The sequence below is a fragment of the Accipiter gentilis genome, chromosome 1 (genome assembly GCF_929443795.1).
Source record: "Accipiter gentilis chromosome 1, bAccGen1.1, whole genome shotgun sequence".
NCBI classification, from domain to species: Eukaryota; Metazoa; Chordata; class Aves; order Accipitriformes; family Accipitridae; genus Astur; species Astur gentilis.
Window position 1 is genome coordinate 5,828,318 of NC_064880.1, and position 27,025 is coordinate 5,855,342.

The window sequence follows — 27,025 nt, forward strand, 5'->3', positions numbered from 1 at the left end:
ACACTGCCCAGCCTGGCTTGGGGCCCCCTCCCGCCCCAGCCAGCCCGGGCCCCTCTTGATACCACTCGGACTCAGCCTATGAGCTCCCTGACGCTGGGGCTCAGGGGTCCCCACTACTGCAGGGATGCTCTAAGCGCAGACACATCGCAGCGAGTGCTCCCGGCACCTCTGAGGTGATGTCCCACGGGGCAGAGCACTCCCCACCCTCCCCACCGCCACTGGCATTCCTGCCCTGGCCTGGTATTCAGACTTGCCTTGGCGCCTGGGGAGGGAGAGGAGCAATGGGAGAGGCTAGACTTGGCGGCGCTGCAGAGGGTACAGCACAGAGACGTGGGGAAAAGAGTGGGAACTCTTTGGCTGACACTCAAGGGAGCCCCGTGGTCCTCCCGGGGCCAGGAGGAGGAGGCAAGGACAGTAGGAACTGCCTTGGCGTGGCAGGGACTTCTCAGTGAGCATCACCTGAGGTGGCATAGGGACTCTCTTACCCACCACATGGAGATGAGGCTTTTAAGAGAGGCAATCACCTTTCACTTCCCTGGGCTCTAGGCCTTTGATTCTTATCAGGCATGGACTAAGTGACCATCCAGCTCTAGGAGACTGCGAAGTTGGGGGTTTTCTGCAAGAACCCAGACCGTGAGGGTCTAGGTAAAGGGAAAACCCAGAAAAGTCAGAATTCTGCTGGAGACACAGAGCTGCTTCCATCCTACCAGCATGATGCTGCAGTCTGAATGGATAAAAATGTGCCAGAGGAGGAGGAGAGCATGCACATCACCATCTTAAATTATGTGAACTGAGCTCAGCAAAACTTCACAGTAGATGGAGACTGCATCCTATTCAGTGAGAGGACCTTATCCATCTCCCACCAGCCCACATGGACAAAGATAAAGCAGTACCCTCCTCACCAAAGCCCTTACACATATTTTATCTGTAAAGATAGAGGCAGTAGAGAAGATACTGAGGAAAACCCACAGTGACAAAACCAGGTGCCCAGAACAACTGGTGTACAAAGACAAAGATGAGATTAGGACACACACAGGCCATGTCTGCATTAGACCTTCTTGTATTTTCATGTCTCTTTATAACTAACAACAGGCCAATCCCAGAAGTTCTAGTGCAGACACAGCTACAGCGAGCAGGCCATAAAGTGTGAGAGACACACAGAGGAAAAGAGAACCCAGGAGGGCGTAGTGACATACCCATTGCAGTCTGAAGTCTCTCCTACCTTTCGGAGATTTCAAGGCCTGGTTTCTTGCCTCTTTTTTAGCTCTAAATTCACTTCATCCTGGGGAAGGAAGAGAAAGACTCCAGTTAATACACAGGGCACACCTGACCGAGAGCCAAGGCACAGACACTCACAAAAGCTGGGTGAGAACCCAGCTACAAGCGGGGCCAGCATGGGCCATTCAGACCTCGCACGGGAACGAAGTGCCTTCCTGCTCCTGGCTGCACCATGCAGTGCCACGCACACCACGAGACACACATCACTCCTGCACTTAACTGTGCATAAGACTACTAAAAAGGACTGGGAATAATTTAGCATAGAGAGCGCACTGGCTCTCTCAGGCCATTACGCTCACTCTCTCAGGCCGTTACTGGCCTGAATCCTGCTTCCCAGGTACCAGAGACAGACCTCATGCTGGTCTGCACCATACTCTGCCCACACATCCAAGGGTGCTTTCTGGTCCACGCCAAATTTTTCCCTTTCCAATCTTCCCATTTCCTCTGCTGACCCCTCTTTCCCAGAGGTTCACCAGTGTGTTAATGCTGAGGCCTCCCTTGCACACCAATGAGGCACAAGATGATGGGGTGCAGGACTGGGTCCCAAGGCACTGAACCCCCTTATCCACTCATCTGTGCGTCTTCCTTCCTGGAGAATGCAGAGAGTGAAGAGGAAAGAGAAAAGGGACAGGGGAAAAAAAGTCACAGCAAAACACATGAAAAGTAAATTGAATTATTTAAAACCATATGTTCCAAAAATGTGACAGAGCATAAAAGCCGTGCCGTGAGACTTCCGGAGGGGGTTATCCTGCACAGGCAGGGTGGGAGGACAGCTCGCAGGAGGGGGAGGACTGCTCCACCCTCAGCCAGCCAGGGACTTCCCTCTCCCAGAGCCGGAAGGTGGCAGGGAGCACAAGATGGCTTCATGCACAATGGCAAGGGTGCTTGGCCCATTCCTGCAGTCTCTGTTTTGCAACCCTGCCAAAACAGCTATCACAACTGCCCGAGCCGTGGCAGTGAAATGAAAAACTGGCCCGAGGTCACGCACAGTGAGTCCGTGGTTGAATCCAGGAGCCCCAACCGCCTGCGCCAAGCACCAGCTCACAGCATGCCTCTCTCTCCAGGGTGCAGCAAAGCGTGCCGCAACTCAGCTCCTTGTAGGGACCCTGCTTTAGCCCCTTGGAGAGCAAAAGTGAGAGGGACTTGGCTCTGTGGACTCTCTGCTGCCGCTGTGGCTCGCCCCTGTGTTTTGGGGCCCTGGTGCTCCATGCGTGCGGACGGCCTCCTCCTGTCACTCACACTCCACCGCTGCCTGCACGCTGCGCCAAAGATAGATGCCTGGTGTTGGCTGGGACCCAGGGTGGGAAGGAGCTGGTGAGATATCCCAGATGGATGGACGGACACGGAACGCAGGGAGCCCCTCGGGTGAGGAAGATGCATAACCAGCCTGTCTCCTTCCTTTCCCACTCAAATCGTTGTGCTAACAAGGCTGAGGGCACAGCTCCCCCACTTGAGGTTCTTCTCCCACCCTGGCACCCTCTGTCCTTCTGGCTCTCTCATCCCCTCTCCCACCTTTTTCTTCCCTTTGTTCTTCCCTTCTTCCTTGCTCTTTCCATCGCTTTCTCTGCTATTCTGTCATGCTCTTTTTTCTCTCCCTCCCTTTTGTTCTCTCCCCCTTCACCAAGCTCTCTGCCTGTAACTCTCTCTGCCTTCCTGGCTTCACTCCCTCGCCCCTGTGCACGGTCAATTCTTGGGTTTGAGTTTTTAATTGTTTTTTTTACTCCCCTTCTTTCGGCCGCAGCTTATCAATGATGCAAGAGGAATAACGCCAATTTACTTAGAATGTGTAATCCCCAAATCAGATTGGGGGATTGTATGAGGCAATATGACCTTGCATATGTCTCCATTAAAGCCAGCCAGGCCTCCTCTTGTATTCTGTGTTCCCAGTACATATTTAGACAGATAACGCTAATTGTACTTGACATGTCCTCTTAAGGATGGACTCTTCCCTCCCCCAGCTCTGCCTGCTTCCCTGCCTGACAATGCGCCAGAGCAGAGCCCGCTCGCTTGCAGCGTGGCACGGCACGGCACCTGCGGGGCTGGCTGGCCGGGTAGGCATCCAGCACAGCCCGTGCGCCCAGCTCCGCTGCAAGAGTGCCAGCCGTCCTCCCCAGCGCTGCATGCCTCCATGAGGGAAGCGAGGCCGGCTAGCACTGATAGGGCAAGGAGCAGGGGCAGGGGGAGCATTGCTGGGACATAGTTAATCTGAGATTACACACTGTTACGGTGACAATCTTGGATTCTCCAGAAACATGAGCAACGTGTTGCCACCTCTGAAGCCATGGGTGCCACCTCACCCTGCCCCTCTTCTTGCTCACCCCGCTGCCACCCTCCCTCCTCCTCCTCCTCCCTCCCTTGTCCCTGCCTCCTTGCTCTCCTCCATGGGGCTTCCCCTTTGACTTGCTCCAGCCCCCTCTTCTGACTCAGGAGACCAAAGGCTGGCTCCCTCCCCCGAGTCAGAGGAAGACAAACCTTCTGGGGACAGGCCCCAACCATGACATAATACCCTTCACCAGAAAGCATGAAGCTCCAAAGCATTCGGACAAAGAGAGGAGACTCGCTCGCCATGACCATCTTTGAAGCCTCCCTCCTTTCCAAGGAAGGGCTTCCACCCCACACCTCTCCGCTCCCACATCTGGGCATAAAGCTCTTTGGATAAATATTTATATTTGGCTACTGGCCCGTGGATCCCAGCTCCAGCATCTAGGGAACACCGTGAAGAAATCATAGAATCATAGAATAGTTTGGGTTGGAAAGGACCTTTAAAGGTCCAACCCCCCCTGCAATGAGCAGGGACATCTTCAACTAGATCAGGTTGCCCAGAGCCCCGTCCAACCTGACCTTGAATGTTTCCTGCAATGGGGCTGCTACAGCCTCTCTGGGCAACTTGTTCCAGTGTTTCACCACCCTCATCACAAAAAATTTCTTCCTTCTATCTAGTTTAAATTTACCCTCTTTTGGCTTAAAACCATTACCCCTTGTCCTACTGCAACAGGCCCTGCTAAAAAGTTTTCCCCCATCTTTCTTATAAGCCCCCTTTAAGCACTGAAAGGCTGCCTCTTCCCCGTGCCTGCCCGTACATCGCTGCTCTAGAGCAGACAAGCAGGACGCAGGAGGAGGAGGGGAGCTTATTCCAAGGAAACCAATGGATCCAAACTCTTCGCCAAAGTGGACTCAGATTTTTTTTTTCCCCTTGACACAACATCCTAATTCGACTTTTTCAGTATCTTTCCTTCAACAACCTTTTTTCCTTCCTCCCCTTCCTACCCGGCAACTGCGCATTTATTAATTCATGAGGCACTAATTAGTTCTTTGTTTAATTTTGTGTTAAACAGACTGACCGGAATGATAACGACTTGCAGCGTTGCATTACGGTCCCCAACCGCCCCTGTTTTCTGACAACAAGGGAGCGCAGTGAGACTGGCGTGATGAACCCCAATTCCCACTCCAGTTGCACTTCATTAAGTCAAAATGTGACAAGAAGCTTAGAGAGCAACTTTCAGATCGGATCGCACATAACAATTGGGCAGGAAACTTTCCGAGGGGGAAGCGGGAGAGGCACTTGCAGCGAAGGCTGGCACCACGCGCAATTCCCCGGCGTGCCTGCCTTAAAGGAGCCAGCTCAGGCTGCCGGCCGAGGGCACGTGCTGGCAGTGAGGGGTGCTGGGGGAAGAAGAGGAGAGGAAGGGCGACAAGCCAAGCCAAATGCACAGCGAGGCAGGGCAGGAGGCATCACTCCTTTCCACTCCCCTCAGTTTCATTTGCAACGATGGGTTGTGCCGGCAGTCTGTGGGATGTGCAACCGAGGACCCCAGGCAGCATAATCCCTCAGCGAGTCACTCGGGGAACTCTGAGGGCATCTTTAGGCACCTTCATCTCCATGCCTCAGTTTCCCACCCGTAGCTCTACGGTGAAATGGCTGGTGATCCTCAGCTGCTATTCAGTTGTCAAGAACTACACAATTATAATGGAGTCCCCTAAACTGCAAAGGGAGAGGTCGAATATTGGCACCCACATTGCTAAAATGAGAAGTGAAGGAACAGCTCTGACCCCAGGAAGGACGGCTACTCTCACAGGGAAAGAGCTGTGCCTTCCTTTAACTTCATAGAGCACCTGACGCTCCAGTGGCACTACCAATTTTCGAAACTGTTCTGATCAGTCTGGTATCAGCAATAAACCTCGTAAGCCGCAGAGCAAGTGCCCTGAGCTCAGCCCTACAGGTGGGAATACAGCCACCACAGCACTGCCAGTCCTTGAGCTCTCTGCTGAGTGCCGCACGTGCCTCACTAGTAGGAGCTACGGCACAGGGTTTGGGCACGTGGTCACGTGGCTGGCCTGGCCCAAGCCTCACCTGGCCAAAAAAGTCTGAGCACGACTTATTCCTTGGCACTGGCCAACCACGGACTGACAAACAGACGACACAGCCTGGGTCATAACCAGGCTCAGCTGGATCTGTCACAGTCCTGTTGGCACATGAGGGTGTACAGCATATGGCCAACTCCTTGAGCCCCTTTTGGCTCACTGAAGTGCAGTGAAATGTAAACAGCCTACAAGAAAGTGAAAAGGGTCTTAAAACACCTCCCGAGAGGGTGAGTGGGTGTGAAAAGGAAAAGGGGACTTCCTAAGCACACAGAACATGGAAGTTTTGCAGCAGTTCAAAATGCACCTTCTGTTATTGCATGGACACCAGCTGTGGGAATAAGCCAAGATCACACAAAAGTGAAATGAGCTGGGAGGTCTCAATGCCTTTTCTAGCAGGTGTTTTTCCACACTTCTCCCTCATCCCTCTCCCTCCTTCCCCAGGAAAGGAAGACTCATCCCTAGCCTTGCTCTGCAGAGGCCCAAAGCTCAATTAAGGTCCAAACCACTGGCAAAGCCACGTGAGGGACTCTCTGTTAAGGGTCACATCAGGACTGGGGAGTGACACTTGAGCTGTGTGAGTGTGCCCAGCAGCATGTCCTGAACAGGGCAGGGGCAGAGGAGTGAGCACCGTGACCAAAGCCTCTGAGTCTCAGGGGACGCCTGCATAGCATCAGTCTCTACGTGCATTATCAGTATTTTCACCTGAGTGAGCTCTAAATGTACGAGTCTTTGGGGAAGGGGCCAGGCTGCAGCAAGGTATCACAGCATGGTGTTTGCCAGTACACTCACAGCTGAACAACACACGGATCTGCTAGCAGACGTGTTTATGCTGGCTTCCATCTTTCATGAATCTGGAATGCAGCAGGGACCTCTGTGACTGACAAAAAGACTGTTCCTCCATGACAGAAATCCCAGGAAGACACCAGATCCCTCCTATTTCAGTTCTGCATGTGCTCTGGATCCCATAAAAAGGCATATGTAGATATTAACACTCAGCTTGACGGCTGGTCTGGTATCCAGAAAGGACAAAAGCACCCATTAACACCTGAAGCAAGGACAACTGAGAAGGTCCAGGATTGCCGGGGACAAGAAACACCCCCTACCGTCACCAGCCCGACAAGCCTTCTTGGTTTTGCAGAAGGGCTGGAATATCCTGGGTGCTCTATAAATACGGTTGGGCCTTGTCATCTGCTGAGTAGATGTTTCAGAACAAAAGGCAGCTACAAACCCCATCTCTTTCCTCTGCATGCCCAGCCTGGGCTCTGGGCCATGGACCCTGCCCAGGCGCTGATGCTCAGAGGAATGCAGCTCACGCCCTCCCTCAGGAGTGAGGGGATGGAGCAGCGGCACAGAAACGTCCCCAGTCTGGCCCAAGCCTGGCCTGAGCAGGGGGAGAAGCTGGTGAGCCAAGGTGAGGAACCAGCACGACCAACAGGGCAGAGCAAGGGGCAGCTGAAGGACACCCCGAGTTTCCTGGGACAGAGTCCTGCACGCTCTCACCACACAGTCACGCCCAGCTACCATCTCCTACCGATCTTGGGGTGCTCAGGGAAAAACGCATAGGCTGAAGGGAAGGGAAACTCATGTTATCTCCCATTTTCCCCTTTTTCAGCTGCCATTACAAGGCAATACCAGTAGCGCAATACAAACCAACTACATCCACCGATTGTTAGGGCTACACAGCTGCCAGTGCGCTCCACAAAGTTTTGTGCCGAAAATGAGGGTAACAAGCATCCCAGAGAGGTCATGGTCTGCCCCTTCTTCCTAAAACAACAGGCTGAAATGTCCTAGACTCCATCCCCAATCCTCTTTAACCAGGAAAACTCTCCTCCCAGGATTACGGGCCCACTGCCCCCCTTCTCTTCCCCTCCATCTGGCTGGGAGCAGCCTGGGACCGAGTGCTCTTCCCAGCCCTGGGAGAACCCTGCAGTTTCTCTCTCATAAAAAAGAAAAATGGGAGCTATAAAAAAGGCAAAGAAAAGAGAAGCAAAGCAAAGGGAAATCACTGCGAAGGAAGAAAAGAGCAAAGCCCCCCTTCCCTTCCCACCCTTTCCCCATTACCTGCCTTTTAGCACTGGGTAGAGCCGCCTGCTTCATTGCTCCTGAGGACTCCCCCTCGGCACAGCACTCCCCGGGGAAATCCTGCCCTGCCTCTCACCCCTTCCCCCTCTGCTCAAACCTGTTGAGCAGAGCCCAGTCCAGCTCAATAAAGGTGATGCAAAAAGAAGGAGCAAAACTAGTGCTGGACAGTAGAAAAGGGACAGGGGCCATGCTGAAGGTAACCCTGCAGCTCAGTGCCCATCAGCCACCTCTGGTCTGCTGGAGCCAGGCATGGGACAGAGGGAAGGGAGACAGCAGCCCTGCTGGTCCCAATCCACTGCTGGTCCCAGCTTCCCAGCACTGATGGCACCCAGGACCAGGAAAGGCCCCAGACCCCCACCTCGCAGCGCAGCTACGGCACCGCCTCGCACGGCGGCGGGGGGTGGGGGGGGGCGCCAAGGGAGGATCTCAAGGAGTCCACCTCCCGCCCTGACATCTGTAAAGCACAGCAGTCCCCAAACTTGGCATTCGGCAGCCCTGGGCTGGCTCCTGCTAATTTGCTGTCAGGCTGCCTAAGCAAACCAATTAAAACTAATCATTAATTATAAAAAAGAGAGAGAGAAAAAGACCCTGCGCAAATGGAGAACTGGAAAGGGCATGGGGAAAAGAAGGACAGGAGGGAGCAGTGAGAAAGAAGAGAGCTTGCGAAAGGGGCGGAGGGGTAGAAAAGGACTTTAAAATCCCCAGCACAGAGCTTTGGATGAAGGTAGCAGAAGGGCAAGTGGTATCCCAGGGCAGGGTGGGGAAAGGCAGAGGTGAGGGAAGCAGGGGGGACCCCAGGGAAAAGCGACAGTGCCAAGGATGGCGAGGCACATGCAGAGACCGGGTCCTGCCGTGGTGGGAGCCGGCACCATCGACATAGCCATGAGGCCGGCTCCATGCTCCCTCCGCCGTCCCAGCCCCGGCAGGGCCCTACCATAGCCAGAAGGGCAGGAGCTGCGGTTCGGCAGAGGAGCGGGCCCTTGCCAATGTGCCAGACGAGGGCAGAGGAAGAGGAGGGTGCAGGGGGAGCAGAGCAAGCGAGGAGGGCAGAGCCAGGGGTGCGCACCAGGACTCAGGAGCGCTGTCCCTCCATGTCAGGGCTACCGGCACTCTCAGAGCAAATGCCTTAGATGGGGATGAAAAATGGGGCATTTATGAAAAGCCCCTGATTATGCGGATTTGGCTGGGGCCCTGGCTCAATCGCCGTCGCTCCCGCTGGCTCCCCACGAGCTCCGGTGGCAGAGAACCCCGGCAGCTGTCAGCGCAGCCAGCACGCCCCCGCCGCTGCCGCCCCCGCGCCACCGTTTTGTTCCCCGGACCCGCACACACGCACGCTTCCCAACACCCCTTTTGAAGAGCCTCAGGCCCACATCGGGCTGGCGGATGGCGGAGAGGTGGGGGCAGTGCCATGGAAACGGGCCCTTTCCTGGGGAAACGCGCTGCCGGCCCCCCCTCTCCTCGTCCCGGGTGCCCCTTTTGAGGAGCTGTCAGGACCCTGAGTGAGTGTCACACGACCCAAGGACCAGGCGTGACCAAGCCTATTTTCTGCCTCAAATTTGATTGATTAAAAAACTTTTTAGGAAAACCATGTTAAAAGACAAAAAAAGAAAAAAAGAGGAAAGAAAAAAATTAAACAGAAAGGGACAAGGGGGTGGGGGAAAAGGGAAAGGCCTCTGTGCTGGGTTTCCCTGGCAATAGCACCAGGGGACAAGTGTCAGAGGCAGATAAACAGCATAACCAGGCCGAAAATAAAGGTCAAAAGAAGCATGAAACTTAACACAACAGTGATTAAGATAATGATGAAGCAGGGGACCCCAGGAAAAAACTAAGTGTGACACACAGAAACACACATATACGCTCCAAGTGATGGCCCAAGAGACCTGCTATGTGGGAAGAGGTGACAGGGCTTGCTAGGCCCTGGGGATACCTGGACAAGGGTGGAAACAGAGGAAAAAACGAAGTGGAGGATTTGGGGAGAGGGGGTCTGTGACTTCCCCCCAGGCTGGTTGCTGTAGGTCGAGCCTGCCCAAAGCCAACAAGACCCCAGAGCCAAGGGGACCCTCCCATAACACAGACACTCTGTTCCAGCCAAGCAGTCCTTGAATTCGCAACCAAATTCCTCAAAAGAGCTTCCCTGATGCTGGGAGGAGAGCCCGAGTGGGTGTGAATTAGGGAGGCCCTGCTGACATCGACAGAGCTGTGCTGGTTTACGCTGGCTCGGGATCTGGCTCTTTGCCTTTAAGCAACTGGTATAAAAAGCCTCAGAGATGCCAAGAGGGAAGGACGCTGGTCAGACCTCCCTGCCCACCTCCTCTCCCTTGCCAAGGCTAATTCTGCAGAGAAAAGCCCAGGAAGGCTGAAGGATTCAGGAAGCAAGTTCAAGAATGTCATACCCTTCGGCATTTACCTACTCCATCTCAAAATCTCTAGGATGATCTCACGTTTTTGGAGCCCAGCTTAGGACTTTCAGTTGCCTGGGACTGGCTATGTTACTGTCGTCAAGAGGCAGCAAAGAAATTGCAAATTGTTCACCAGCTTCTTCTTCTGCGAGTCTGGAACTTCAAAGCTTGTGCAATAGAAAGCGTGGAAACGGAAAAGGCTTTCCACCTTTTCTGCACCACCTTGCCATTGGGAGTAACTCTGGTCCCCTGGAAAGTGTCCCTGCCCTGCCTTTTCTGGCACACCAGAGTCCTGATGCAGAGTCATCTTTAGGGGTTCTGGTGGGACGCGGCCAAGGAAGATGCCTGCAGCCAGCACTGGACTTAATTGTCCCTTGCACTTTGCCTCCAGTGCAAGGGACCACTACCTCACTCGTTTCCTTAAGTTTCCACAAGCAGCTCAGATTCGGACAGAACACTGGTTAGAAAAGGATTGTTCTTCCTGCCAAGTATCTTGGGGAAAGTAATTTTTCAGTTGAAAATTTTCTTCCATGTAGTGTTTATCATGAGGAAGAGCAAAGAAATGTTTTCACAAAAAGGGCTGAAAAATTGATACATATATGTTTCTAAACGCACACAGGCACACACTCCAAATTTCACTCTGTCAGAAAGCTCTTTTCCATCAAATATATTTCAATGCAAAATTTCTAGCATCATATTCATGTGTCTCCCCCCTCCCCCATCATTTATATTCATGGTCTTTTGTAAAGAATGATTCAATTAAACCACCAATGTTCCTCACTAGGACGAGAGTCTGAACAGTGAGAGGAACTCTCCAAAAGTAGAGCCGGGTCAGGCAAGGCTTTGCTGGACTGGGAGAGGAACCTGAACATCCACCAAAGATGTGCAGGTTAGAGGGGCTGGGACACCACTACCTCACACCTCCAAAAAAACAGCACATCTGAGTGTGTCAGCTCCAGCTATTAAAAAAAAAAGAAAAAGAAAAAAAAAAAAAAGAAAAAAAAAAATCACTGCTCCAATCCCTGACATTATTGGCTGAAAAATGTGATTTGAAAAACAATAATAGAAAACAAGGCCTTTTTAAATTTCATTTTTGAGCCATTACAGTTCATATTTTCATTCCTTTTTTTTTTCCTCCTTGGTAATCAGAAGAGCGAGAAATGTGATTAAAACCTAAAAAACCAAACACATAATGAAAGCTGAGATTCTCATTCGGTCTCCTGTGTCCAGAAAACATGGACTTTAAGGGAAAACACCAAATGTCCTTAGACACAGGGTAAAATGAGGGCTTGGCAATGTTATGTTTTGGTTAATGCTGTTATGAAATGTACAGAAAGTCTAAGATACCAAAGATACTTGTAAACATATTCTTAGGTTTTCCTCCCTGCACATCCGATAACAAAGATTTAACACACGCTCAGATGCGTGCACACAACCCTGAAATGGGATGAGCAAACTAGTGTTGGGGACGCGTGTGCGAAATTGTATTAAAGTTGAAATCCCCTCAATGACGGAGCTGGTTCTGTTTTACTTTTTGCAGGGAAAAAGAAGCCCCTCTCTCAAAACAGACAGTGGAACCTTGAGGTTTTTTGCACAGATGTAAGATTACTACTCAGCAATAGTAAGATCCTTTTTATCAAAATCTTTTTTGCATTTTCCAATGAAAATAATACTCTGCATTTCAAAAAGCTTTGTGAGCAAAGATCAGTTTCACCTCCTAACGTGCTTAAACTAATTTCTCTTGTTCAGAAAGAAAACCCAGCAACTTTGGCAACAAAACAAAATGAAAAAAGGAACATGCCAGCTACAAAAAAGACCTGGAGTAAAGGCGCAGATACTTTTCCCGCAGCACACCTTCCCTCACCTCTCCTGGCAGCCTCAGCTTAGCAAAGGAGCACCTTCGTCTGGCCGCTGCTCCCTGACAGCAGCACCGTTCGGTCCCCACTGGCAGGCAAAAAGCAGCAGTCACCGGCACAGAGAAAAACGCCAGTGCCTCGGCTGCCCAGCAGTGTGCCAGCAGGTCGGGATGGGCGCATGCCGTGGGCTTCCAGGCTACCAGGGCAATCGGCTCATAGGGAACATACTCTGACATGTGTGTCCCTGTACATGCAGGACCAAATGATCGTACACACCTCGCAAACGTGTGCGGAGCGCACAAAACTCCCTCGCCATGGCCGAGGAACTGTCAGGAGAACACAAGCAAAAGCTGCTTCTTGACAGCGAGTCATTTATATTTTAGCTTCGTTCCATTATCCTAACGAATCCTTCATCAGCAGATGCAATATTAACAGCAGAAAATCAGCTCATTACATCCGGGGGGATTTCATCAAGTTGACAATCATATATGCAGCTACCCGAGCCTGGAGAGGACAGTGCTCTCGTTATTTAGTTATCTTGGTTTCACCTTAGAGGCTTTTTCTTTCCTTCTTTCTTTTTGGGGCTGGGGGTTCATGGTTAGGGGGTGTTTCCCAAAGAAGTGCCAGACCCAGAGCTTTTAGGATGCTGGTCCACAGACAGATGCACTCCACTGGGAAATGCTCCAGCCCATCCACAGTAGCTGCAGCTGTTAAAGGGGAAAAAACCCAAACCCTCACGCAACCTGCAACCTCTGGAGCTCTGAGGGCATTTCTCTGTGGAGTTCAGACTCCAGAAGGGGGTTTGCATCCTATACAGCTCCTGCCTTGTGTCCATGGACATCTGGAGTAGCTGTTCCGGTTCTTCTGCTCCAGGCAGGACTCCCCACTTAACGCTCGGAAGGGTCTCTCTCTGCAGGCGTCCTTATCCAACTGCAGTGTCCCCAGAGGGATAAGATGCATTTAAAGAGTCTGGGATTTTGGGATGAACTTCCCAGGCAAGCAACAGAAAAGGCAGCTCAAATGGGTTGAAGGGGAGAAGATGGGAGTAACAGGGAGAATTAAAGGATGAGTTCAGAAGATTGTGGGGCTCTCTCCTGCCTTGTCTAGGGAGCGTTAAACTACACAGCTGAGGAAGCCAGAGAAGACTGGAAGGACACCTTTTGATAATGCACTAGAACATGGCTGAAATAATCCACAGATCACCTCGTGCAACATCTAGGTGAAAACATTGAGTCTTTGTTCTTCTGCCCCCAGATATTCTTGCTTTAAAATTATGGGAATGGGCATGCACATTTCAGGGTTACTTCTATTTTTCACAGTCATTCCAGGGGCCACAGGTTGAGCCCTGCAGCTTGGGTTCCCCCTGCTAACCAGCAGAGCAGCCAGATGAGGGCTGACAGGAGCTCCCCATGCCTGTGCACTGCACCGGGCAAACTAGCAGCTCCCCAGGCAACTCAAGGTGGGGCAGGGAGCGCTTTCAGAGCTGCCAAAAAACCAGCAACACCAAGAAGCATGTTCCTGAGTGCCTGCACAGCTGGGGTCTGGCTAACACTGCCTTCAAAAGACCTTCCTGCTCTGCCTCCCTTACTAAGGGTCTTCCTCAGTAACAGCAGCCAAAGAAGTCCTTGGCACCTCCAGTCTGAAGAGTCACTCCCTGCAGTCTCAAGCCTACAAAGAAGCTTTTCTGCTCACCCTGAGATTCCCTGGAAGAACAGGGATCTCCTGCCGAGTTCTCACTCACGCACGGTGGGTGCCTTTGCCACCATGTCAAGCAAAGACTGGTGATTTCAGCCAGAGCGCAACAATCTGGCTTCCAGGACTTCCTCTCCACCGGGGGAGAGACTACTCTGGAACTGGACATGGACCATTCATGGCAGATACCTGCTTCTGGACAAGCCTCTCTGCTGCTCAGCCTCAACCACTCAACATAGCTGAAGGAAGAAGTTGAGCTCACATCTCCTCCAGCTCAGAGGGGGCTGGGACGGGCATTTTACATTTTCCCAGCAGGGCTGGATTTCTGCACAGCAAGGAATATGTTCCCGGGACGTCAACTCCAATCTCTACTGCGCTCTGACAGATTTAAGCTCCAGTTTGTCCGACAACATCCCAAAGTGTAAGAAACTGGGGGCAGACTCTCTAATCAGGCTGTAGGACAAAGGCCCGGTCTGACCCTGTCACTTCCACTTACTCTTGCTGTCTGTCTTACTCCCCCCACCCTCTCGGCAGCCTCTCTGCCCACCCTCGGCTGCCCTCCCTTCCCTAACACAGCTGGGCTAATCCTGCTCCTCCCGCGTCCAGTGCAAATCCTCCCCAGAGTAAACCAATCCTGGGAATTTTTATTAGATTATCAGCCTGCCAGCTCAGTGCTGGCTGGACTAATCCTAATCAGGACTGATTTCTATTAGCCAGCTTCAGGGAGGAGCTGTGCTGTCCCAGCACCCCAGGCCCACACTGGGGGAGCCCAAGGCCTTTTAGCCCATTCTATTCAAATTTTCCTTTTAGAAAGGAAAAAATTTAGTCCAGGATTGCTGGCTGCAGCAAATGCAAAGTTTGCATGTGGGCTGCACGCACAGAGCAGCATTGGGCAGCCACGTGGCAAACTGTCCCCACCTCGTCACTGAGCTGCAAGAGACACCAAAGGGGCCGAGGCCCCACAGCCCCTCTGGCCCTGGCTCCTGGCTCGTACAGCCGGCAAGGGCCAGTTAGTGCCACGTGGAAAGATGTTTTGTGGCAGGGGACACGAGCCTGCTGGGTAGCAGGCTGAGTTGATGGGCTCATTTCAGACAAGAGGATAAGTGGCCACAGCTTGAGTGACCAGGACAGAGTTCGCAGTGCTGGCTGAGTCAGCAAGGTCTCCATGCCCCATTACCCATGCCCAAAGCAATCTACTCTCACCTCCCTCCCTATCTTATTAAAGCAAACTGTCTCTCAGGTGTTTCTTTCCTAAACCCATCCCTGGCCCTGGAACTGACCTGGCTGAAAATGTTTGCTCTTTACTGGCCCATGGACTGAGGCTGGTGAAAGTTTTGCTGTCGACTTAACAGGATTTGAGTCAAGCCACAACGGCAGCTTGAGCAGGCAGTTCACAAGAAGGGTGTTGAGAAGAGAGTGCTGTGTCCCCTGCCTCTGTCCTCTTGTCCAATCCACCCGCTTTGTGCTGAAAGCACAACTATTAACAGCAGCCCCCAGGGGACTCCAACGCACTTCTGAGCGCAGCCAGCTGCGATGCAGCCGCTCTGCTGCCGCAAAGAGAGAAATCAGACAAGGAGCACTCAGGAAAACCTCTCTTCCCAAAAGTGACCTGGGATCTTTGAAACCTTCCAAAGAGGGGTCATTTAAACCTCATTGCTATTAAGCCTCTTCTAAATTTGCCTACTCAACCTCTCACATGCACAGTTACACCATTTTTATGCTGCCTTCCAAAGGAGGATGAATCGCCTGTAGGACTGAAAGCTGCATTTCCTGGGGACTACGGTTCTCTCTGACTTGGTGCTAAAGTGAACAGGTTGCCCTCCCATACAGTAGCTAGAGGGACAGCAATGCACTAGACAGGGCTTCAAGCAAGCCAAAAGACGCCCCAGGCTGAGACCAAGATCAAATGTGCTTTACATCCTTACGAGAAGCCCCAAAATGAGAGCTGATGAGCCACAGCCCTGCCTAGAGCTCAGGGTGCTGCCCCTCAGCAGCCAGCTTTGGGGAAGAGAAGCACCACACAAGCCCAACAAGATCTGCTAAAGGAGCAGCTCCACAGCCAGTGCCTCCAGACACTCTGTGCTGTATCAGCTCAGGACCTTGTTCTGTGCTTAGGGACATTAGTGTAAATCATGAGTAACTGTCCAGAGCATCAGGCTGTAACTTAGAGCAGCTCAAGCCCTCTTTCTCCTTTCCGGCCAGGCTTACAGCACCAGTCTTACTCTGGTAGGTGGCAAGGTTTCCTAAGAGAGAGTTAACCAGATCCAGCTGGAATCAGAGGCTGCAGCAGGCTTCCTGATGACAGAGAGAGAAATGGGGGACTTGGCCCAAACCCTCTAGAAACCACATCAAAAAGAGATGTGGGCGAGAGCCAAGAACAGATGATCCAACTGTGAAAGGGCTTTGTATGTGTATGTGTTTGTGTGTGTGTGTGTGCGTGCAAGCCGAGGAGAGAGCAAAAATCAAAAGAAAGAGAGAAAGGAAAGAGGAGGAGTAAGAATGAACAGAAGGATGGAAAGAAAAGGTGTGGAGGCACGAGATCAGGAAGGGACCAGAACTGTCACAATGTGTGTGGCCTGCTTGCAGGCACGCGATGAACAACAAAACATGGTAACAATATATAATAGATGTCATGTGTTAATGATAAACACAAATCAGGAGAAATACTGGGTCTGTCTCTAGCTCCTCCCAACTCAGATCTCAAAGTGCTACAGAAACATGGGGCCAGACTTGTTTCAGTAAGGCAGCGCAACTCCTTTGACCTTGGTGGAGCCGTGGCAACGTGCATCCTTTGGAAAACCTTGCATGCTCCTTCTTCCTCTGCTGCAAACCTGGGTGCTACTCTGCTCCTGTGCATGGAATCCTTTCACAGAGGCAAGGAGAAGGCAGCAGATTTCCATGGGGGAGTTGGTGGAAAAGCTGTGGCTGGAGACCAGGAGGCTTGACTCCCAGTTCTGCGATTTAACCACCAAATCGAGGTTTAGCCCATTTAGAAGCAAAGTGGCATTAAGCATTATACAGTGCTAGCAGGACACGGTCATGCATCCCAGCCTCCTCACTCAGCACCGCCTTCCCTAAACCCATCAACAGTGGACTGAAGGGAAGATTTCTCTGACTTAGTTTTGGCCTCACTGCAGGGGGTCCCCACAATACGGTGGTCTGCAATAGTCTAAATCAGATTACGTATCTCTGCTCTGGAAGAGCAGCAGCTCACCCAAACTAGCTCCTCAATCAAGTCTACTCCCCCTCCAAGGTATGCCCACTGCCATTAGGAGCACTGGAGTTAGCATTGGCAAACACATCCTCTCACAGCTCAGTGGGACACTGGGAGGACAGCAAGGTCCAAGGATGGATGTGCTTCTCCGATGTCAGCCTGTCCTCCTGCAGCTGGATTAGTAATCCAGGTTGGGACACAGACCTGATCCCGGGGGTGTTTCCCATTCCAGCTGTGAGCTCCCTGCCAGTCCCATGCCAACCTCATCTCTCTGCAGAAGGGATGCTTTGCAAAAGTCCCCTCCACGCTGTGCCTAATGACTCCCTGAGGTACCTCTCCTTTCCCACCTTGCTGCCTCTGCCCCCCACTTATACGATCTGGCTGGCAGACTCCAGGTAAAGGAGATGAGACCCAGAGACCAGACTAACCCAAACGTCTTGTTGAGGTCCACAGCTTGAGGAACAGAGAAAGAATACTAAGGCCTTTATAGCCAAAGGCACGTATCATACGCCAGATGTTGCTTGAGTACCATGGGCAGAGGTGAAAGGGAAGATGAGACATGCAGCAAACCAGGGACAAGATAAGAAAAGGGAGTATGTGAGAGACATGACTAGGTGAACAGTGGGGACATTGAACGATGAAATGGGATAAAACCAAGTTGCTTCTGTCCTTTAAAGGAGCTCTGGTCTTGGGCAAGAACACCAATACACACCTGGCCTTACCATCCAGAGTGGCTGCAGTCAGGCGGGGAAATGTGCCCAGCTCCACGTCCCCTGGAAGCTGGGCCATGCCCAAATGCAATCAGGGAAAGTTTAGACTTTCCTCCCCCCACCGCCTCTTTTTTTTTTTTCTCCTTTTTTTTTTTTTTTTTTTTTTTTCCAATTTATCAGCAGATTGTGTGGAGCCGAGTGGCGCTCGCCTCACCCTGCTAAATAAAGCTTTGGTATTTCTGATAAAGCCATCAAATTCCTTATCACGCTGACACAAAGAGCATTTAAAGAGACACACACACTCTCCAGCACCCTCCACTTCCCAGTCCCAGGCGCCTCAGGGTAACCTTTCTGAGCTAAAATGAAAAGCAGGGGGGGCAGGGGGAGGTAGCTGTTTAGAGCCCTGCATTTCCCAAGCATTGAGCCCACGTTGCGAGGGGACCTGGCCTGTTTAACCTTTAAAGAGGGAGGCTGGGTTCTGTCAGGCTGTCCTGAATACTGGGACAGATTCGATAGCTCTGTGTAAATAATGCAAGCTGAGATGTGGCATCAATAGAAATGCCCTGCAACAAGAAGAATATCGATAGCCGGAAAATCCTATGAGGAGGATGGCAAACCCAAGTGTCTGTAGGTGCTTTTAAACTAGGAAAAGGGGAAGAGAACCAGAAATCTTGGGCTGTCATGAAGACACAGCAGGGGCTGCCATTGGCCCTTGGATGTGCTTTTCCTCATGATGGCCTCAACAGGGTGTGAAAAGATACGGCCGTGGACTTTGGCACTGCCTTTGCCCTGCTACACCAGCCTGAAATCTGCCCCTGTCCCCCAAGCAATGTGACAGTCATGCAGGCAGCCGTCGGGAACCCCTGCTTCCCTCCCCGCAAACACAGCCCGGAGACATTCTCTCTCCTCTTTGCCACAGCACAGGCTGTTGTTTAACCTTCAAATTTATTATTTTTAATTATTTTGATTTATAAAAGCGTGCGGCAGTTAAAACCACATTAAATAAACTCAGCGTTACGGCGCTTAACAAACACACATAACTTTGGACTTCTGAGGACTCCATAAAATAATCATCCGCCTGGAAGTCGCTGCAGCCGCCCGCCCGCGCCTGCCCTGGCGCGCTCTCGCCTGGCCGGGCTCCCCCACAGCCACACACCCACATCCACGCACGCTCCTCGCTGCTCCTGCCCAGCCAGCGCCGGCTGCACAGGCCAAACAGGATCCACGCTGGCACGGCTCCACTGCCGTATGAAATCCCACTTCGTGCCCAGCCACAGCCTCCTGGAAGTCCCACTCGCACCCAGACTCCTCATCCTCCTCTCCCCACTCCTCTTCCCCCTCAACAGTCTCCGAGCAGCTCTCCTTTCTAGCTTGGCTTTCTGCCCTTCTCCAGAAGGGTGTTTCAGACTCTGACCTCCCCTTCCCAAAGGGTGTTTCATCCCATCTTATACGCTGCTGAGATTTCAACAGAAGAGCTCGTAATGTTTTGATACCATAAAATCAAACAGCATTAGGTCTCTACTGCCTTAGCTAGGTTTCATACCCTGCTTCACATCGGCCCTGAACACTAGCACGTCTCCTTGCTAAGCAAACAATCAAGGCTGGAGGAGATGAAGAAGAAGAAACAAGAAAAGAAAGGAAGGAGAAAGAGAACGAATAAAAAAGCGAGACCACCTCTCTGGTAAACTCCACGCAGGACGCCGTTGGGAAAGGCTGTTCTAGGACCTAATCCAGTGTCAATGAGTCCTCTGCTTCCATTGCCTGTGCAAAAACCTCTGCAGCCAGCTGAATGCTGATGGTGTGGGCTCTGCCTCGCAGCCCCTCTCCCCACCTGAGGATGTATCCCAGGGGTGTGGAGAGCACACGGCATCTTCCTCTTCCTATCCATCCCTTGCTTCCAGGAGCAATAAAACATGCTGATTCTTTTAAATCCCAATCACCTGCTGTTTCTCAGCCTGGCAGGGCCATCCCAAGGAACTCAGTGGGTGGGCCTGAGACACACACAGAAAGTTGAGGGAAGAGACTCTCACTCCCCTGTTTCATTGGCATCTGCAGTAAAACATCAGTGATTTATACAGGAAGTAGGTGAAGAGCAATTATAATTGATTGGGAATCATTTCCTGATGGTGTCTGGGTGTGATTGATGGTGCCGGCCGACTGTTAAAGGACAGCAGGCACTGAAAAGAGACAATCTGTAGTTCCCGTCCGCTGAGCTGAATGCACCACAAACCACGAAACCCTCTTCTGCTAGAAACTCCTGCTCAGAAAGATGCGGCTCTCCCCAAACCAACCTGGCCCTCAGACCCGAGCTGTCCCCTTCTCTCACGTAACCCCAGCCATCCCCTCACTCGCTGAGGGTGGCCATGCCTTTCTCTGAGCCGGCTGACCCCATGCTCCAGCAGCGCACCTCCCTGCCCCTTCTAGTTTTTGTGTTTTCTAAGAAACAAAGTATCTGTCACAGTGCTGACATGCCCTGGTGATATGGATGGCTAAATCAGCGGAAAGACAGTGAAGTCGCACATCTCAGGTGGCAGGTAGGGTGTCAGGGAAGCAGGGACAGGTACGCAGCACACAGAGCCCCAGCACGTGGCTGTGCCAGCAGCATCTGCAGGGCCGTGGAGGTCACCTGTCTGAATGCTGGCCAAGGGCTGATCCTCCTTTCCATCCATAACAGGGTAAATCAGGACTGAACTTAAAAGCCCTCTGCAGTTTCCCGGTGTAAAGCAAGAGTGAGGACAGAGTCAGCCCATGTTTCGGAACCGAGCAGAGGCCAGCTCCAGCTGATGGCTGTCCTCCACTGGAGCAAAGTGAATCAAAGAGGTGGGACTGGGCTCGGTCCAGCTCCTGGGAGGCGGCCAGCCACACGAGAGAAGCCGCCACCTTGGCCGGCACAGACTGTCACTACTGGCTATCTTAGCAGAGAGGCGAAAGGGCTGCAGACCAAGTGCATCTTCTGTTGCCCATCTACCAGGCTACAAGTTTCTACTGAGTCCTTTTGGGGTCTCTGCCTTTGGTCAAAATTTGGCAAAAAAATAATTTCTTGCAAGATGCTCCCTCTCTCTTTGCATGCCCATGTTCTTTTCCCTGTCATAGCAGGGGCCTCTAGCAGAGGAGTCCCCAGGCCAAGGAGCCCAAAAGCAGCACAGGCAGACCAGCTAGCAGCAAAGGAGGAACACAGATTGCAGCTCCAGTCCTTGCCAGATGCAGAGTCCCTTGGCGGCCATGGTCTGACACTGAACCTTTCTGTACTTTGGTACAGCGCGATCCTGAGAGTTACCTGCCTCTCATGAGAACTGCAAGGTAAAAATTACCGTGTGCAGCACAAGTGCTAACGCGCATCCTACACTTTGCTGCTTTTCTCTAGATCCTAATACATATATAGTACAGCGACATTTCACATCTCTACAGCAACTCACGCCTAAGCCCATGCTATCTCACGGAAGATATTCCTGAACGTCTATCCCTCCTCATGAGGAAAAGCAGAACAAAATTAATAAACAAAGCCTCTTGCTAAAAGTCACAACCAAGCATCCCAAACGCCTGCTTCAAGTAGAATTTTACGCTCAAACAAAAGCTCCAGAAGCTCCATGAACCTCTCCAGGAAACTCACCAGCAGACATGAAAGGCATTTGGAGGCTGCAGTGATGGTAGAGATTTACAAATGGGGAAACTTAGTCACTGAAGATTAACATGATTGACTGAGATAGCACCGTCCTTGGCAGAGCGGAGGAGGAGCTCATTCCTGTACACCTCCTGCTCTAACCACCAAATTGTCCTGCCCTGCGCTGGAGTAGTGAAGACAGCAAAATTCTGCCACAGTTTGAGCTCAGGAAAGGAATTTTTAGGCTGACAGGTGTTGGGTTTTTGTTGGGTTTTCTGTTTTGTTTGGGTTTTTTTCCTTTAAGTATTTGCATTTTTACTGAGCTACTGGAGAGGATGGAGAGGACTGGATGTGGGGCAGATGGGGAGGACGCTGTGCAGACTTCTTTGCCCGCAGTTTGTATTTCATTCCCCTGGGAAGGCTCCAGAGTGCACTCCGAGTGCTGGGAGCTGAGACAAGGGACCCAGACATGCTAAATATAAAGGCTGCAGGACTGAAGAGGGTTTGTGGGTTGTTGTTCAAGGGGAGGGGTGGAGGTAGAGGAGGGGGCTGGGTCACAAACTGCCTGCAGTCACAGTAGCCTGTCAATAAATTTTGCATTCACTTTACTTTCCGACAAGGATTCATTCCCTAATATGGGGCTGGCAGCTTTCTGGGTTATTTCGAGTGTGTGTGATAAAGTTCCCTGGATACTGATGGCTTCCTAGGATCAGGATTCTGAAAAAAACCCAGCAACATGCCTTGATGTGTGGGGTGAAGAGAGGACCCGTAGCTACTTGCAGGCTTTTCTGTGAAACAAGGCAGTGTAGGGGTATGAAACACAGTCCCTTCATCTAGGACAGAGCTTTCTGGAGCTGGAAGCTGAACCTTTCTGCTGAAGAGAGTGCCTTGAGGATTTTATCATGTGCCAAAGTCTTTCCTGCTGAGATTCCAAGCACGGAGGGAAGGCAACCTTACACCCTCCATTACAGCCGCTCCAAGAGGTCTGACCTCTTGTGCATCAGGTGAATACTGAGGATGAGACAGCCCCTGGCCTGAGGCAGCTGGGCTAAAATATAAGAGCCAGGCAAAAGGAAATCAAGGCTGAGAGAGATGATTTCATCTCTCAATGACTTTTTTAAGGTTAGATGGGTCGTGGCAGAACCAAGAAAAGAAGCTGGGTCCCCAAGCCAGCACTCTCATGCTCTGGGTTGTACCGTCTTCCCCACCTTCTGGCAGTCATTTCAGACGCCCAGAGAGACCTGCTCCCTTGCACTCCGATAAGGCAAATTATCTCCCATCTATTCCCAGCTGACTTCCTTAAACCTACCCCAGCAGCCCCCACGCTGCATACTCCATTAGTGACAACTCTGGAGTACTTGTCTAACCAGAGCCTCTGCTTTGCCCTTACTCTCCCAGCTTCAAGACTGAGTGGTGTCTGGCATGTGGGGAAAATTCCCCAAGCAAATGAGGCCTCAGAGAGGTCTGCTCATGCCAGGCTGTCCCATGATAAGCCCAGTGCTCTGCCCAAAAGGCAAGTGCACTTTCTGAACCAAATCACCTGTTTTCTAAAGCCCAGGAATGGGAATTCCTCAAAACTGACCCCAGCAGATGTCCGTGGGGTCCTTCTGGCTTGGATTAGCTTTTAAAGGAAGAATCAAGCAAAGCATGCCACAGATGATGTGCCATGATTGCAAACGTGTCTGGCTCTTGCCACCTTCTCCCTGACCCAACCCCAGGCAGCATTCCTGTGGAAAGCGGAAAATCCATGAAGAGTTAAAGCTGTGCCACCCAAGCCGCTGCTCACAAGCAGCAGGGAGCCCTCCACAGGCTCCTCTCCAAGCATCCCTGGGGCCAGAGGCCACTTTCTGCTGTGCCTGGCGAGGCTGCCAGCTCCTGTCACCCGCAGCACTGGGCAGGGAATCCCAAGCTCGCGTTCCTCTGCAATGCTCAGCTGAGACTCCTGAGGGCAGCTCTGAAGAGAGAGGGACTGGGAACCTGCAAAACCAAAGCGGTTGCCAAACCTGCCAGCTTGGAGCAGCTAGTCTTCGGGGACACCTCGGTAAAAGGAGCTTGGAGAGGGGCTTGGTCCACATCGCCAGAGCAGCAGGTGAAGACAGGAGTAGGGTCAAGGGAGGGAGGCCTCCATGTGAGGAGGTGCTACTCAGGGCACTTGTGGAGCAAGGGCACTCACCGATGCCATGGTAACTTGCAAAGGAAAAGCCAGTCACCGAGACCATGTTTGCAGCGGTTTCAAGTTAATACATTTTACCTGGAATTTGCAACAGGCAGGGAGCGTGCTCGCGGTCCCATACCGCAGCACAGCTAACAAGCGGTAACTTGCTAATCTGCCATAACATGATCATTTACATTCATGCGAATGTACCCTTGGATCCCATTGCAGTGTTAACCTCAGTGTCCTGGCCAAAATCCATCTCAAGCCACTGCATGCTGCCTACAGAAATTCCCCAGACAGTTTCAAAAGTAGAGGGTCAGGTTCCTTACATCCTGCCCTGGGCTGTTGGGCAGTGCTGCTGCCAACACGAAGGAAAAAATTACTCAAAGTCTGGAGTAGGGGTAGAAATCCAGAAGGTAAAGAGTGAACCCTCCTATCTACCATGTACACCACCACTGATTCAGACTGGGGGCACCGGGAAAGTTTTTTTTCCATGCCTCAAGGCAAGCCTTCAGTTCCCTAAGCAAGGTGCAGACCAGACAAACGCAGAGCAAGCTGTCCCATGGTTTTAAACAGATGCATTACTCCTGGACAGCAGCATAAAAAGCAGCGTTGTCTGGAAACACATACGCACACAACTCTATAGAGCCACAGGGCCACCGAGGCCCCTGCACAGACCTGGGCAGCAGGACGGCAGCAGCTTTGTGCACAGCTCGCATTGACTCCCAGTCCAGCACCCACATACAGGCATGCAGAGAAACCCCCACAGGCACAACTCACATCTTCATCCCCATATCCCCCACAGGCACTGCCATGGGCTGGATAGAGAGAAAAGGAGAAGAACTGCATCTGGAAGAACAGAGAGAGCTGATGGAGACCCAGGTCACAGCTGTTACCAGCTGACAGGGGAGCTAACATCCATCGCCAGCCCTCACTCACACAAGCACCTCACTCACACAAGCTGGAGGCGAGGGGAGTAGGACCTGAGCACAAGAATCTCCTTCCCTGGCTGAACTGCCCAACCAGCCCCGCTGCCTGAGCGGCCAGGGTTGTTCCCCCAAGGCACACAATGGTTCTCCAGTACCTACTGCTCGCTTCAGGCACCGAGGGCGCCCACGGCACATGGATCCCGCAGCCCTGCCGCCTAAAAGGCCTGACACTGGCACAGCCAGAAATGGAGCAGCCAACAGGATGGCCAAGGTGCTCTCATGAAGGAGAGATGACAAGGAGGGCCTTGTAGCAGCCCAACTGTGGCTGGACAGCGTTGGCAAGGGAAGACATTTTGGAAGTGCATTTGTGGCTACCTGTCATCACCATGGCCCCAAGAACAAAGCTATGGAGAGAATGATGCAGTGCTCTACAAGCTGCTCCGAGCCCCGTCATTTATTTATTTATATTATTATTTTTGCTTTGGGCACCAGATAGTTCTGGGCCACAAGGGGTTAACCACAAAAGCTGCTTTCTCTGCCTTCGCTCTACCTCAATTTCCACTGCTCCCATCACCTTCCTCCCCCACCCCCTGATCTTATGAAAAAACCCCATCAAAATAACTATTTTATGTCTCCAAATATGCAGATCATTTTCTTTAATGAAAGATGCTTGACGTCTCCGATCCAATTAATATGCAAATGCAGGCGAGGATTTATTTGTGACATTCTGTCTGGGTGAGAGAAAACAAAAAAGGCCTGTTAACCAAAACACTAATTGCTGTGACTGATTGTCACATATCATCATTTTCATAGGATCTCCTCCATCCCTGGCTTGCAGGGAGCTGTGAACCAGGACTCGGAGACTAGCAGACACCAAGGAGAAACAGGGCAACCAGCTACCTGCCTGGCACGCTCGGATGAGCCGGGGCCTCCTTCCCGCTGTATGCCAAGCCCCTCCAGCTTGCATCCCTTCCCAGCCCAACCGGTGGAGTCACTCGGAAGCAGCTTTTCATGACCCCTTCTGCGCTTTCCAGGCAAGATGTTCCAGTATCCCCCAAAAGCCCCAGGAGTTACTCGTGCTGGTCTTCTCTTCTTCTCTTTGCACTATCACAAACTGTGCTTAGAAAGCATCACACTAAGTCGCACTTTCAAGGAGAGGTGCCCATAGAAAATGCAGCTAACTGGGATCCCATCCCTGCTGCCCAGCTCAGCATTTCTGGATCACATTCTCCACTCCAGTAACTCATTCTAATTCAGCAGTTCAACCGGGAAGTGGGTTTGGTCCAAAGACACTGAACCGAACACCATCAGACTGGGAAAGAGCACACCCAAACTTTCCCATGTGCCCTTAGATATTTAACTGGACAAATTAACTATCCCAGTCTCGACCATACTCTGCATACATGAAGTGGATGCACCGTTTACAGCAGGCACCATCTCTATATCTTTACAGCAGGCACCATCTCTATATCCACCAGAGAGCATAAAGCACAGAGGACAGCAAGAGGTTGAGGATGGGAAAGGGCACAGCAAGCCAGCAAAGGTGTGTCTACACTGCAGCTTTAAACAGCTGGCTTGGGTACCACGTGCTTAGCAGCCATGGCAGCTCTGCAAGGGCTGCAAAACCTTCCAGAGAAGCTGAATTGAGCCTTGGGCCATTAGCCTGTACCAGATTCTGTGCTGCCCACACTGTGGCTAGCTGGTTTAAAGCCACTGCTGAGCACACCCACATGAGCTGTGCGGCCTTAGACTTGGTCAAAGCCCACAGAAGAGGTGGGAGGCTGCCAAGCTGCAGCACTCACCCAACGCTGCACAGGCTGTGCTTCCCCTGGAGACCAAGTGCACATATCGCCCTCCCCATTTGGTGAGCAGAAGATGCAAAGATTACCATATTTTAGAGTCCAAGATGCATAAGGACACCAGGGATGACATATCCCAAAGGCAGCAGGGTTTAAAAGCAGAGGTTCCCAGCTGCTGATATTTGCCCTAGAAAATCACCTGATGGAGAGCTGACTACTCACATATGTCGGTTCCTCCTCCTTTCCCTGGCTACCTACCTGCTTTCAAAGAAACTGAGAAGACACGAATTTGCAAAAATGCCCAGCACTAGGGTCAATTCTGCTGGCATTGAAGTGGCTAGTCAAACTTCTGGGACTTCAAGGAGATCAGGTTTAGGCAAACACAAAGCACATACAAATCCTACTGTGAGTATTTTCCTGCCATTACCTCCCACGTAAGCAATTGCTGGAATTGCCACAGGGAGATTCTGTGATTATGTACAGAAAGGGCATCAATCAGGCCAACTCTCTATTCAGCTGCCTCCCATCCATTGAAAGAAGTCTGGGAACGTTTGATCTAGAAGTTAGAGCACAGGATTGAGAGGCGGGTGCTCAAGAACCACTCCCTGCTCTGCCAAAGGCTCATGAACACCTGTAAATTATTCATTTAACTTTTCCTGTGACTTGATTTCCCCTTTGCTTGAAGAGGGCAATAATGCTTCTTCACCGTGCATAAATTCTGAACTTCTGCTGATCTTCACAAGAGGATCAAGGGCACTAGACATGAACTAAACGGCACCATGACTGTCAGAGTGTGTGCTCGTGTTCCACTATACCGCCTTCCACCACAGGATCCTTCAATTTTCTGCCAATCTCCATTAACTCAGCACATCGTCACCTCCAAGGCAGAGGGTATTATCATCCTATACCGTCATGGGCAGGAGGTGGGAGAAAGCTGAAAGGGCTGGG

At 51.6% G+C, this 27,025-nt stretch overlaps 1 protein-coding gene across 2 annotated transcripts in view; it reads right to left on the reverse strand.

Annotated features, from left to right (window-relative positions):
- The window catches only part of CASZ1 (castor zinc finger 1), a 208,432-nt gene that overhangs the window by 108,917 nt on the left and 72,490 nt on the right, over positions 1–27,025 (reverse strand). For both annotated transcript variants that reach the window (XM_049804962.1, XM_049804952.1), the window contains one exon: positions 1,197–1,282. In XM_049804962.1, coding sequence (XP_049660919.1) covers positions 1,197–1,200 — 4 coding nt within the window. In that variant the 5' untranslated portion in view covers positions 1,201–1,282. The remainder of the gene's footprint in view (positions 1–1,196; positions 1,283–27,025) is intronic.